This window comes from Pongo pygmaeus, chromosome 12, assembly GCF_028885625.2.
Source record: "Pongo pygmaeus isolate AG05252 chromosome 12, NHGRI_mPonPyg2-v2.0_pri, whole genome shotgun sequence".
In the NCBI taxonomy this organism is placed as follows: domain Eukaryota; kingdom Metazoa; phylum Chordata; class Mammalia; order Primates; family Hominidae; genus Pongo; species Pongo pygmaeus.
The window spans coordinates 96,475,883-96,490,415 of NC_072385.2; the positions used below are offsets into that span (position 1 = coordinate 96,475,883).

The following is a 14,533-nucleotide window of genomic DNA, read 5'->3' on the forward strand; positions in this document are numbered from 1 at the left end:
TTTGTGGCTTAGATACTTTAGCCCGGAACCACTCATGTTGATTTGTATATACCCATGCTTATGCAAAAATAGCCTTCACTACAGCAGAGTAATCATTCTGCATGGAAATTATGTGTCTCTGAAGCCTATGTTGTCAGGTGAATCGTGGCAGCAATGACCTAAGAATGCATCCCCAGTTTGAAACGACCTATAAAAATTTCAAGATACAACTATTGCTTTGCATTTGGCATCAGGAATATTCTGCATAGTTCTTTTCATGTAAACGGGCAATATTCTAGAGTGATTCCCAAGTATAAGCTTTAGAGCTAGACTTCTTGGGTACAAATCCCACTATTACCACTTACTAGTTATGTAATATTGGAGAATACACTTAACTACTCTGAGCATCATAAAGTAAGCTTACTAACACCTATCTCACACAATTGTTGTGGGGATTAAGTTAGTAAAACATATAAAGCCCATGTGACTCTGTCTGGCACAGAGTTAGCACTCAGTAAGTGTTAGCTCTTAATATCATTAATTCACAAACACACAACTTTCGTTTACATGACTTTGGAAGGACATGCATGACTTTGGAAGGACATTTGGAAAATAAAAAAGAATCCTAGAAAAATCTAATTCTGTAAAATTTACCAACATGAAATTATAGACAGGTAATGTAATATATAAATATATATAAATGTAATATATATTTGTATATAACTGTTATATATAGCATAGAATATATCTAAGTATACATACATAATTCTGGCTATATTCTTCTATATAATTTATGTAGTCAAATAGATGAAATTATTTTTATCCTTTTCTTACCTGAAAACTATGTTTTAGCAAGTAAATTACTTTCCCAATGACTTCCATTGTCATTTGGCACATTAATTCACTGAGTATTTACTAAACGTCTCATCCAAACAGGGAACACACAGAAGACAGTGGCCCCAACTAACTTCATCTGTATGTCAGGAACGATTTCCTAATTATTTAATTGATCAAGTTTGTATTTCTAGATAATTGTTTCCTATAGCTAAAGACAACTTATGAACGCCTATGTATTTCCAGAAAAAAATGCTCTAACTAACCAAATTGAATACCATATAATCTACCTACATAAAAATTGTCACAACTACTGCAGTACTACTGTGTTACCTTAATATTGACTCTAGAGTTCACATTCAGCAGTCTTATTCTGTCCTCACCTCAATCCAAAACCAAAACAGCAAATATATGCCTGGTAATCACGTAGTTTAACAGGAAAAAACAGGCCAAAAATTGTAATACAGTTTGATTATACCTTTATAAGAAAAATCTGCATTTAAGAAATGTGAGGAGGCTGGATGCAGTGGCTCATGCCTGTAATCCCAGCACTTTGGGAGGCCAAGACAGGAACATTGCTTGAGCCCAGGAGTTCAAGACCAGCTTGGGCAACATGGAGAAACCACATCCATGCAAAAATACCAAAAAAAAATTAGCCAGGCAAAAAAATTAGCTAGGTAGTGCATGCCTGTAGTCCCAATCACTCATAGGGTGGAGGTGAGAGGATCGCTTGAGCCCAGGAGGTCAAGGCTGCAGTGAGCCATGATCATGCCACTGCACTCCAGCCTGGGCAACAGAGTGAGACCCTGTCTCAAAAAAAAAAAAGAAAAAGTGAGGAAAAACTAAAAAGCGAACTAATGGTGATTCTGTTAATATAATAGGATTATAGTTTTCTTCTTTTCTCCATTTTCCAAAATTTTTGTTATTGACTATTATTTTTACAACGAGAACGTTAAATTTGCAAAACCCTATAAAAACTGGACTATGCATTAAATTATATCATTATTTTTATATATAAAAAAAGACATCACAACATAGCATTTAATTCTGATTGTAATTTCCATAAAATTAACCCTACAAAGATTTCTCAAAGAAATCTGACTGCTTTCAAACTACATGCTTGTTTTGTATTACATGTAATAGATTCCCACATATGAAAAAATCATAAAATGAAGGCTACATTTTCCAACCGCTATTTAAGTACTGTTTGGAAGACTATCATTGAATAAATGAACCTGATTTTGCCTCATCATGTTTATCTAAAAGAGTTTTTCAAAGATATTTATTTTCCATTTTCTTTACACGGTCCCTCTTTTTCAATCTGTAAATAAAAATTAATGAGCAATTTAGGACACAATATCACAACACAATTATTCTATAATTGATCTGATAACCAAAGACACCTAAGAATAGGATGATCTATAGGACAGATGTTTCCACACATCATTTGTCTGAAATCAGATTATTTTAAATGATGCCTTGACTTTTGAATTCAATTCTAGAACCAATTGTCATAAACTAAATCAGAGTACTACAAATGAAGATATTCCAACACAAAGACTTGTAGGATTTTGTTTAGATTGTCAATGGTTGATGCATCCAAATTTTCTTCGTTGTCATCCATGGTGTGCCAGACTTCAGGGAAAGGAGATGGTATCAGATGCAGAACTGGAACACCTATTAAGAAAGAACCAACTTATAACAATGTGCATTACTCCAGTGAGTAAACTAGAAAGGGTCATTCTTCAAGCAGAGGGAGCTCTGTACCATATAAAGACAGCTGATAATTCATCATCATCTGTGTACTTTCTCATATCCCACCGTTGTACTCCAAAATCAGGCTGCGCACACACACACACACACACACACACACACACACAGACACACACATTACCTCTTCTTAAAAATGGAATATGGTCATCCTGAATCACACCTCCATAACTGTAATTCTGGAAATACCGCCTCTCCAAAGAGTGATCCTTGAGCAAACCCAATTCGTGAAGTTCATGTTCTGTAGATGACAATTATACAGTAAATGAACAACTATTTTTATCTGATCAAGACTCATAATGTATCCTTATTTAAGGAGTTTGAAATCTTAGCACATGTGTCCATAATTTTTAAAAGATTATGCAACAGCAAGCATGGCCACACCCATGACAATAAACATCTGGGTTGAATAGGGATGTGTACATTTTGGAGCAGGAAGAAAGAAGAGTCACATGTGGCTCTAAACTTACAGGTGAGAACCTCCTTAGAGGTAGAAACTCCACAGAACAGTGGAGAGATAGAGAATGAAAAAAACAAAGGACAGGTGGGTGGAAAGGGGGAACACAGGTGCAGGTGTAGATGCTTATAGGTCCAAGATGCTGCAGGAAGAATGCCTTAGATGAGATATGGGGCTTAGAAGGGGAATACTCAAACAGAGTAGAGATGAAGTATATCAAGTGGACACTCTATGGGAAAGGGATACCTAGTGTGACCTACATCAGTGGTTCTCAAAATGTGATGTCTGACCAGCAACATCAGCAACACCTAGGAACTTGTCAGAAATGCAAACTATCTGGTCCCACCTCAGACTTACAGAAATTCCAGGGCTGGAGTACCGCAATCTGTGTGGAAGAAGCCCTCCAGGTGATTCTGATGCGCTTTAAAGTTTGAGAACCACTGGCCTACATAAGTCACATATTGTGTGTTACAAGATGACAAGAGATTACGTGAATATTATAAGACAACCAAATGAAACTTCCTAGGATAGCCAGGAACTAGCTAGGGTAAAACTAAACCAACTAGTAATTAATCATATGTAATATGATTCTAGGAACATTGAGAAAGCCCTAACTACCACCAAAAACAATATTCTTGTCTGTTTATTGATACTTGTAATTCCTTTACCATGAGACACAACTTTTTCTTATACAACTAGAGATATGGTTTGAAATGTAAATACCAATAGGAGGGGCACAATGGGTTAAAATTGAATGAAGGTGCAAGTTATTGGCATAAGTTCATTCTGGTACAGGACATACTAAAAGTGCACAAAATCTTTGGAAGAAAGCCAAACTCAGTTTCTCGAGGCTACCATCAAAGTAAGGAAAACATGCTACAAGGAAGAAGCCCAAGAAGTTTATATTAATAACACCATTATAGTAATTCTTTCAAACTAGGAAATGAAATTTGTCAATGACGTGCATCTGAAGTTCAAGTAGAAGTTTCTCTAAGATTCCAGACAAATTCTTTACTCATGGCAAAAGTGTGAGTTATGATGGCAGTGTTTTTCCCACCGCTTAGAAGTAATACAAGTCTATCTTGCTCCAAGAAGTTTGTGTGGCTAATAAGGAATTTCTAGCATGAAATTCTTGCCTTCAAAGCAGCCCCCTGGCCTGGATTCTACGATAAAGATCAATGTCATTCTCATCTTTCCCTGATGCCTGAAGAGTTTGCTTTGTTTTGTTTTGTTTTGGGTAGGGTGAAAGTACAAAGTTATTCTCCTTTTCTTTCTCCAAGCCCCAAGCTCCTCTCTTCAGACACAGATACATACGTTTCTTGGGCTGGCCTGGCCTGACCTGGTCTGGCCTAGTCTACTCCCATTTATTTGACTCTAAATCTTAAAGGGTCTAGTTACTCTTCATCCTGATCTCTTGCTTCTTTGGAAAATTGGCAGAGATTGTACTAGATTTAAAGGAAAATAATATCTGGATAAGGTAGAAAATAGAAGATGGCAAAGAGAGATGGAAAAGAAAAACTGAAGAATATCTTTTGGTATCATTATAAGGACATCATATTCATCATTAGCCAGCATGCTTTGTTGAGTAAACTTTCCTCTCGAAATGCATTCTACATGCTTCAAACAGGACTCTGGGAAAATATTTTCAAATATTTTCAAACCATTTTTAAGGATGTGCAAACATGAAATGTGCTATTTTATGTATCCATTTCAAAATATAGTTTCATGCAGGAAAATAAACTGGGCTTACTACAAAGATGAAAAGAATAATAAACTAATCAATTAAGCAAGAAAAAAAGCCAATAAAGTATATTACACATTTAAATCATATACTTAAATTATAATTTTTTTTCTTTTTTGAGATGGAGCCTCACCCTGTCACCCAGGCTGGAGTGCAATGGCACCATCTTGGCTCACTGCAACCTCTGCTTCCCAGGTTCAAGTGATTCTCATGCCTCAGCCTATCAAGTAGCTGGGATTACAGGTGCCTGCCACCACACCCAGCTAATTTTTGTATTTATTTTGTATTTGTTTAGTGAAACTCCATCTCTATTAAACATGAAACCCCCGTTTCATGTTGGCCAGGCTGGTCTCGAACTCCTGACCCTAGCTGATCTGCCTGCCTTGGCCTCCCAAAGTGCTAGGATTACAGGCGTGAGCCACTGTGCCTGACCAAATTATAAATTTTAAATTTTAAAATGTAGTATCTGTCAGTAGCAAGAAATTATGTTTTATTCATTAATAACAGTGGTGCTTACCAATTGCTTGAAGTCTTTCAAACCATCTGGCTGAGTCTGGAAAAAAATTGGGAAACGTTGGGTTTGGAGCTCCAATCAAATCCAATAAGACCAATAAATCCTGAGGGAGAAAAAGTAATGTTTAATCACCATCACCAAAACGCATTTTATATTCATCAATAGGGAAATACAATCAGTCGAAATTAACTGCATTTCAGTAATTGAGAATAATATGGCAAGCCATATGAATGAACCAAAGATTTACTAACATTTTATGCTAATTATTTTGGAGAACTCTTTAAATCTTGCTTATGTAATGTGGACAAATAGCAAATTATTGATTATTTGTGTATGTAACTCCAAGAGGATATCACTAAGGATAAATTAGAAAGAAGACATTTGGATGAATATTTTGTGAACTTTAGAAGCATACATTTATTTTCAGAAAGGAGTCCAAGCCTATCTGATCTTCTAATCCACTCTGTTTAGCCATTTTATCCTTAATCTGTAATGATAAAACTCCCAAAGGAAGGCACTTGGATAGTAACTATTTATTGATCAAGTAGCATCTAAGAAAAATTCATTGTACAGGAGCTATATAACATTGTGTCTCTGGATCTCCATTTCCTTGTGTATCAAATAAGAAGCTCAAACTAGCTGATCTCTAAAGCTTCCTTCTTGTTATAGCTCTCTATCATCTCATCACGAGGACTCTCTGAAGACTACTCACTAGATTAAGACCTCCTGATTTATCTAAGTAAAATAATGCGTGGATAAATATTTAGCGTACATCCTAACACACAGTAGATAAATATTTTCAGGGTCTGTGATCCTAAAGACATAGTATGAATAAATTCATAAACGAAAATTCAATATATTCATCGTAGGAAAAAATAGGCTTCTTTGAAATAGGAACATATTCACAAGGTTGGATAATCTATTAAGGGTTTGTTTCTGGAAAAAAAAGATCTTCATTCAACAAATTTATTTATCAGTCCAAATACATGAATCACTGTGGCTTCATATATTTGGACTGATAAATAACTTTGTTCTACTACTGATCAACCAGGCCTCTCCTCTTGTGAAGATGTTCTGAATGCTTTTTGGGCACTTGGGCACAAGTGAATGAATGAGATGCCGACCACATTCCCCTGGCCCATTAGGAGCTACCAATGGATAAGAGGAGGGAGCAAATGCCAACTGGAGGTGTGCTAGGGTCATAGGGGACACAGAATGTGACCATTTGGACTTTTATAGGGTGAAGGTCAGTGATAGGGCAACGGATAGGAATGAGTGGGGTGCTGGGAATAAGCTATCAGTTCACAGATGGGGTGAGCATCAGGGAGGGATGAAGGCACTGGGGAGAAAGAAGTCTCAACGGTAGCATGAGGTTCCAAGCTGGGGTTAGTGAAGATGTGGGGACAGAATGAAGATCAAATATGGGAAGAGAGTCAGAGTCAGGAGAAGATGCAGGGGTCGGGGGAGGGATTAGGGATGGAGTGTGGGCCCAGGAATGGGGATGAAAATGAGGCTGTGTGTTGCACCATTACTTAGTAATAATAGCAGGGTTTTAAGGCAGCATCAAAATATCCCCACCCCCATGTCAAAAATGCCACATCAAAACCAACACATCAAACTGTCATAGTCACACTGGAGTCACGGTAATACTTTGAAGCCACCAAGGAAATTCTTCACCCCCACCCCTCTTTTATTCCATTTCCCAAAGCCTCATGTTCTTCAGACTTATAAAAGCCTGAAAGAACGGGTTTGCTCTCTCCGCCTCCATACAGTACTGGGGGAATGTGCTCCCATTGAGCCCAACTGAATCTGATGTTCCTGTAATCCAATTTTTTACATCATTTTATCATTTTAATTAAGCTCAGTCAAACATGGCTTCTAACCAGTAATTTTTCTTTCTTTCTTTCTTTTTTTTTTTAAACAGTCTCCCTCTGTCGCCCAGGCTGGAGTGCAATGGAGCAATCATAGCTCACTGCAGCCTCGAACTCCTGGGCTCAAACAATCCTCCTGCCTTAGCCTCTTGAGTAGCTAAGATTACAGGCATACACAAGACCCAGCTAATTATTTTATTTCTCGTAGAGATGAAGTCCCCCTATGTTGCCCACTCTGGTCTCGAACTCCTGGGCTCAAGTGATCCTCCCGCCTCAACCTTCCAAAATGCTGGGATTACAGGTATGAGCCACAGTGCCAGCTCAGAATCATTCTTTTTAGCTCTGGGATTCCTCAAAAACCCAATGCCTACCAAAGAATGTTCTACCATAAACACTGTGCTCCAAGGATGCTGTGGCATTTTTAGGTCTTTACTTGGCTTTTGCAACCTTTTCCTTGGAGGCAGAGCCTACAGCTACAGTGCCACGGAAATTGCCCAGACTAACCATGCCATGCAGTTGGCTGGTGCCTCTCGCTCCAGGTGGGTGCGGGGTCGATGCCATCTTTGCAGCTAAGTGTCGAGACCCATAGAGAGAATCTTGAGGAGACCAGTGAAGAAAAGCCTCTTCACCATCAAAGAAGATCAGCTGGAGTGACAAATCTGGCTTGGAGTCTGAAACAGTCTGGTAAAAACAACAATAAAAACATAGCAAAAAAATACTGTGATGAGGAAAAATAGCATGATTTTCTATTAATTGGGCAAAAAGATAGATGTGCCATAAAGAAAGGAAGACACCAAAGCAAGTGAAACTATGGCAAAATTTATTCCACACCACTTCCTCTTCAAAAGTCATCACACCTCCCACAGTCTTCACCCATATAAACCACCTTCTTCCATTCCCTCTGAAAATAGAAGTCTTTTATATTTTCTCTTACTCCTCACAGAATTTTGAAACAATGAAAGTGCTGTGATGAATCGTGTGATACACCACCCACTTCCCCTACAGGAGGGTGTGTTGCCTCAGCTGCTGGAAGAGCCGTCAGTCACTTTAGGAATTGCCTCAGCTGCACCTTCCGGGAGTGTCTTACATCCAGTGCTGACCTACACGGGTACAGGGGACTCTCTAAAGAGCCATCATATCTCCAGAGCTCCCCAGGGGTTGGCTGAGGCCGTTGCTGAACCTGCACTGCAGCTCGACTTCTCCCTCCATCCAACACCATTTCTTTCCCCTCCCTGATACCTGTGTTGATCCAAGGCCACTCCCTAATAAGTGACCTGAATGCTAAACTCCATATCAGAGGGTGCTTCCTGGGGAATCCAACCTGAAACAACTGTAAATCTTTCTTGCTTCTCACCTTATTTAAGTCTTCAATTTTGTACTGAGTCTAGCTTCAAGAGTCTGCCCTAGGAATGCTACAGACACAAAGAATAATAATTATAGCCCTTCCCTTGAAATAGCCTATACTTTAGTTGGGTTGGGGAGAGATAAAACAAATACATGAGCATGGCAAAATGTGCCACCAGCCACAAATGTAACATAAAAGTCCTCTAGAAATTGGATAGAATGAGAAGCAAAATCCTGGGGGTGTCAAGGAAGGCTTTATGAAAAAGACAGTATTTGAATGGAACTAAGAAGAGTGACTAGAATTCTAACTGATTTTACACTTTCCTCTGTCTGACAATAACCCCTGTCTTTCAGATTGGTCCTGGTACTCTAAACTCCAAAGTCCTTCAATCCCACTGGAACTCCTAATCTACTGAATGTTTCACCTTTTCACGGTCCTTCACCCCCATAATGTCCTCACTTCACTCTATATTTGGCTTAAATTCCAGTCAATCATGCCAGTCACTCACTAGCATACAATCTCAACTCCCTTGCCCCTCTCTGCTTGGTCAAACTTTCATGGCAAAAACATACTCTACCTACTTCGTGCCAGCACTCATGCAGCTAAACCTTGCCAGAGAAAAAAATATATAACCACACTGTCTGGCCTTGCTTAAAGTTCATGACCACAAACCTCACATTGGCCTTTCATGTTGACTGGCAAGTCATGCTATATTTTCTTAGTTCAGTCACTCTGGCACTCTTCTAGGATTTCACATTCCTCCTCTCCCTGCCACCTCACCCATCTTCATTCCCAACCGACGACCTTGATTTCTTTCTGTCATGCTCATATCAGATGCCAGTCTCCCTGCTTATGCACAAAATCCTATCCTCTCTCATCTGCTCAAGGACATTGCTCTAGCAAATACCATTTCTCTCCTACATCATCAACTTTTCTATCTCTGCTGGATAATTCCCATCAGCCAACAAACATACTGTTGCTTTTCTCATCTTAACATATTTGACCTCACTATCTCCACCATCTACTGCCCAATTTTGTAATCCCATTTATAGAAAAACCCCTTGAAGGAGTTGTCTATTCACACTGTCTCCAATCCCGCTTCTTAAACTTAGCCCAGTTGGGTTTTATCTCCACTGTGTACTGAGACTGCTCTTGTCAAGACACCAATGACTCTACATGGCTACATCCAGTGGTCAACTCTCAGTCTTCATCTCTCTTGACTTATTGTCAGCATTCAGCACAGTTAATTACTCCCTCCTGGCTACACTTGCTTCATTTGGTTCCTAAGACATCATATTCCTCCTACCTTAGCACTAATGGCTCCCTTCATCTCCCTTCCCTCTTAACACTAGAGAGCCTCAGGGGATTGCTTCATGGTTCTCTTCTCTTCTCTGTCCACACTCACTCACTCTCTTGATATCTCTTCTTGAGGCTTTAAATCATATATGCGTGGGTATGTGTGTGTTGTGTGTGTGTGTGTGTATGTGTGTGCTGTGTTGTGTGTGTGTATTGTTATATATATAAAATTTTTAATATAATTATTTTAAAATAATAATAATAATAATATTGTAGAGATGGAGCCTTAGTATGTTGCCCAGGCTGGTCTCTCTATATATACATATTATATGTTATATTATATTGTATTATATTGTAATAATACACACACACAACACAACACACACATACATGTAAATATCAATTCCAAAAAAATATATCTCCAGCCCTGACTTCACTGCCGATCTCCAGACTACATATTCTGTTGCCAAATGAAGATCTCCACATAGACGTTAATAGACACCTCGAAAAAAGTGTCAAAACTCATCTCCTGAGGTTCCCCTGGAAATCTGTATTACCAACAGTCTCTTCAACCAAATGGATGGCAAAACCACCCTTGCAGTTACTCAGACCAAAAACCAGTGGGGATCTGTCTCTTTCTGTCCTTTTCTATATACACAAACATCCCGATCCAGTTCGTCCTGCCTCTGCAAACCTGTTTCCCACCATTCCTCACCACAGGCCTCTCTTTCCATTTGCTTTGTTTTCTTTGAGCCTAATATGTCTTCACCATTATGTGGTCAAGCGTTCCAGACACTATCACACCTTTATTTCTCGTGTCTGTCTGGTTTTGTTTTTTAAGAATGGGCCCTTCCGGAGCCCTCTGCTGCCTGCTCCAGCCTGGACCGACCACTAGGCCTGCTGCCCATCTGTTTGTTATCTTGGGGCTCCCCTCACCATCAACCTGCAGATTTCTGCCTCTCCTATATGGGACCCCCAGTGAGCTGAACTCCACGACTCCCTCTTCCTTGATTTCTTTCTTGATTTTTCTAGAGCACAGCTTTAAGCAACTTCCAGGGGAAAAATACAGTACATGGGAGTGAAAATTGTTGAGATTTACCTCTGAAAATGTCTTCATTCTATTTTCCTATTTAATTTTTCTGGGTCTGAAGATTCTGGGTTGCAAATTATTTTTATTTAAAATATTTAAGGCATAATTTCATTGTTTTCTAGCTCCCAAAGTTTCTATTGAGAAGTCCAGTGCCATTCTCATTCCCAATACTTTTTATATGACCTACTGGAATTGTTACAATTATTCTCCAAAAGTCATAATCATCTCCTTTTTGTCATTCCTCTTTCTAAAAAAAGATATTTCTTCTACTTTAGGATCCAACTGTTTTATTGATTTATTTATTTTGAAAATAGAAATTTTAATTTCCAAAAGCTCCTTCTTATTGACCAATTGTTCTGTTATTGCAGCATTCTGGTTTTGTTTCATAGATATAATGTCTCCTCTTATCTCTATAAGAATGTTAGAACAGTGTCCTTTAAGTCATTTTCTGCTCTATTTCCTCCAACTTCATTTTAAATTTGTATTATTTGTTTTGCTTTCTTTTTTTTTTTTTTTTTTTTTACATTTTAAAAAAGTATTTATTTATTTAAGAGACAGAGTCTCACTCTGTTGCCCAGGCTGGAGTGCAGTGGCTCAATTATAGTGTACTGCATCCTTGAACTCCTGGGCTCAAGCAATCCTCCCGCCTCAGCCTCCCAAGTAGCTAGGACTACAGGTGTGTACCACCATAACCAGCTAATTTTTTTTTTTTTTTGTAGAGAGGGAGCCTCACTATGTTGCCCAGGTTGGTCTCAAACTCCTGGCTTCAAGCAATCTTCCCACCTCCGCCTCCCAAAGTGCTAGGATTACAGGCATGAGCCACTGCTCCAGGCCCTTTCTTTCATGCTGGAGTCTGTCCTCAAATGTCTGGTCATCCTTTAACATTCATTCATGTTAAAGAATAAGATATTAAAATGCTGGTTGGAGACACAGATTGGTTGGCTTCACTGCAAGGCAATCTGGTGCCCAGCCAGTGTTTTCATTGAGAATTACTGAATGTCACCATCTGGGATTTTTCTGCGGGGTGGTTCACATTGTCTGAAGAAGAATCCTCCAGTTTCCTATCTGATGGCTTTCTGGTGCTGAAGATGGGAGAGAAACTATAGATCTCCCTGTTCAATGTGTAGGCTTTTGCCTAATCTCCCTGATTTCCATGGGGTGTCTCACTGTCACCCTCCTGTATACTTGCTATTCTCAATTCCATAACCTCCCTGGTTCAACTTCTCCAGAAAAATATTTTCTCATCTGTGGCAAAGGCACAAGGGGGCACTCACCTACCTGCCTGGTGTGGGGTGAGAATCTCTACATCCACATACTCCTTAGACAGACTTACAAACACTCTCCACACCAGCGCCTTCCTCACCTCTGCCTTCCTCAGCTTATCACATCTCTAATCCCTGAGCCTTTTTAGGATTCTATCAGGGAAACCACTGGCTTCTTCCATTTCTTCCCTCTCCAGGACAGTGTGACTTCTCTCCACTCTGATATGTCATCTGCCATTTCTCCATCCAACTTCTGTCTTCATATTGTGGTTCCTATTCACGGATGTTCTCTAGTTTCTTCAAAAAACGGAGTTTCCCTGATTGTTTTAACGGTGATTTCAAAGGAGAAAAAAATTGTCTTTATCATCTGAAAACTAAGTTAATTTTGTATGCTAATCATTTCATATTGCTCCTTAATTATACTATGAGGAAAGGACAGTTTAATTTGATTTGAATCCTCCATAACTCCTGGAGAGCATTAAGCAGAGGACATGTTTGTGCACTATAAATGCACTCAGGGTTTAATAAGCATTAAATAATTAAACAGATTTTCTCATTGGCAAAAATTGTAAGGTGCTTACTTCAGTAGAGACATTCTAAGCTTCCAGTTGTTTAAAGGGCCTTGAAAGTTCTAGCTTCAAATCAGACAACATAATCACAGAACAAGAGGGCAGAATGGGACCGGTTGGGACAAGAGGCATTCTGCTCATGCCCAGGGCAGAGGCAAACGGAGATAGTTTTTATCTCTTGCAGGCTTGACAGTTCAAGTACCTCAGTGAAACTTCAACAGCTGGGTGACTCCATTGATCAGTACAACGATTTACTTTCATTCTGTTCGCCTAATATCCATTCATTTAAGCAGCAATAAACTGTTGTGGACATTCATCCTGAGTCCCATGAGGCAACCTGCTCTTTTTGCTTCATTTCAGGAATGGCAGAAAAATAGCCATGGCCTTCGTTGCTAGTAACTCAGCCTAGTACCTTGGAGCTAGGAGAATCTGACTGGCCTGATGTATGAAGGTCTTCGTGGTAACACTACAAATGCCTAACTACCAGCGTTCACATAGTCAGTGGGTTATCTGCAGTCTTTCCCCATTCAAGGCTGTATCAGTTAGCTAATGTCGCAATAATAGAATAGAATAACACCCCATCAACACAGTGGCTTAAAATACCATTATGTATCTTCCTGGGATACATAACCTCTGTTGGTCAGCTAGGGAGCAGCTGATCTAGAATGGGTTTGGCTGGGGCAGCTCTGCTTCACTGTGCAGTCAGCGAGGTTGGTTCTGCTCCAGGTGTCTCATCCTTCTGCTGGGACTGGCAGGCTAGCCAGGGCATGCCATTCCTATGGTTATGGCAAAGACAAGGGAGAGCAAGCCCAATGGCACCAGCACACTTCCAGCCTCTGCTTGTGTCACCTCTACTAACATCCCGTTGGCTAAGGCAAGTCAAATAACCAAGTCCAGAGTGAAGGGATGAGGAAGTTCAACAGGCTACAGTGGGAGGACACAGCAAAGTTACCAGGCAAAGGATGTGGATGTGTAATGACAGTCCTATTACTGGAGAGAAGTGGGGCTATGAAGAGTTGGGAATAATCCAGTCTACTTATCCAGAGCTCTTTCAGGTCACTTCCCACCACCGTCTACCCAATCCATGACAGCTGACGAACTTAACTTCTCAATACAAATTTAGTTAAAACATATAACTGGAAGAATAAATCTGATACTCTCAAAGTCTGCATTCAAAAACAGCCTCTTAAAAAAATCCCCCACCTAACCATTTATCTCTAACAGAAAGGATTACTATGAGAATGTACATGTTGATTCGAATTTTTTTAAGGATGACCCCAATTCAATAACTCATTCAGACCTTTCTATCAATATTTCTGGTCGCCAAAAGCAGATATGAGCTATATGGGAAAAAGCAAAGGAGTTCACTCAGAGAAAATATATCCATTACACAGAACAATGTCTTCAAGTCATACTTCATTTTGTGTCCTTATACTAGAAGTGCAAATATGAAAAATTAGACTTTTGCATCAGCTTCTGAACTCCTTCATCCAATTGCTGGAGAAGGAAACTACTTAAAAGCAGGGCAAAGCATGGGACAAAGGGACTGTAGAAGGCTCAGAAAACAAAACAAACCAAAAAAAGAAGTGAAAAGGAGACTGAGAGGGTATAAACAAGTCTTGCTTTCTTCAAGTTCAGCATATCCAGCAAAAATAGAACCAAATATCTCTATTACTTCCATTACAAGATAAACCTTTTACTTCTTTATCCCCATTGTATCAAAGGCTGGACCCTTCATAAAGCTCTGAGCGGGGAACAAAGCATTTGTTGCCTGCGAACAAAGTTTTTTGTTTTTGCTTTGTTGT

At 39.4% G+C, this 14,533-nt stretch overlaps 1 protein-coding gene across 1 annotated transcript in view; it reads right to left on the minus strand.

The window, feature by feature from the left end:
* Positions 1 to 1,848: 1,848 nt before the first annotated feature.
* Positions 1,849 to 14,533, minus strand: part of QPCT (glutaminyl-peptide cyclotransferase) — a 28,528-nt gene continuing 15,843 nt past the window's right edge. The window contains exons 4-7 of the mRNA XM_054475361.2: positions 7,671 to 7,847; positions 5,299 to 5,398; positions 2,708 to 2,824; positions 1,849 to 2,490 (exon numbers count right to left, since the gene is read on the minus strand). Coding sequence (XP_054331336.1) covers positions 2,345 to 2,490; positions 2,708 to 2,824; positions 5,299 to 5,398; positions 7,671 to 7,847 — 540 coding nt within the window. The 3' untranslated portion in view covers positions 1,849 to 2,344. The remainder of the gene's footprint in view (positions 2,491 to 2,707; positions 2,825 to 5,298; positions 5,399 to 7,670; positions 7,848 to 14,533) is intronic.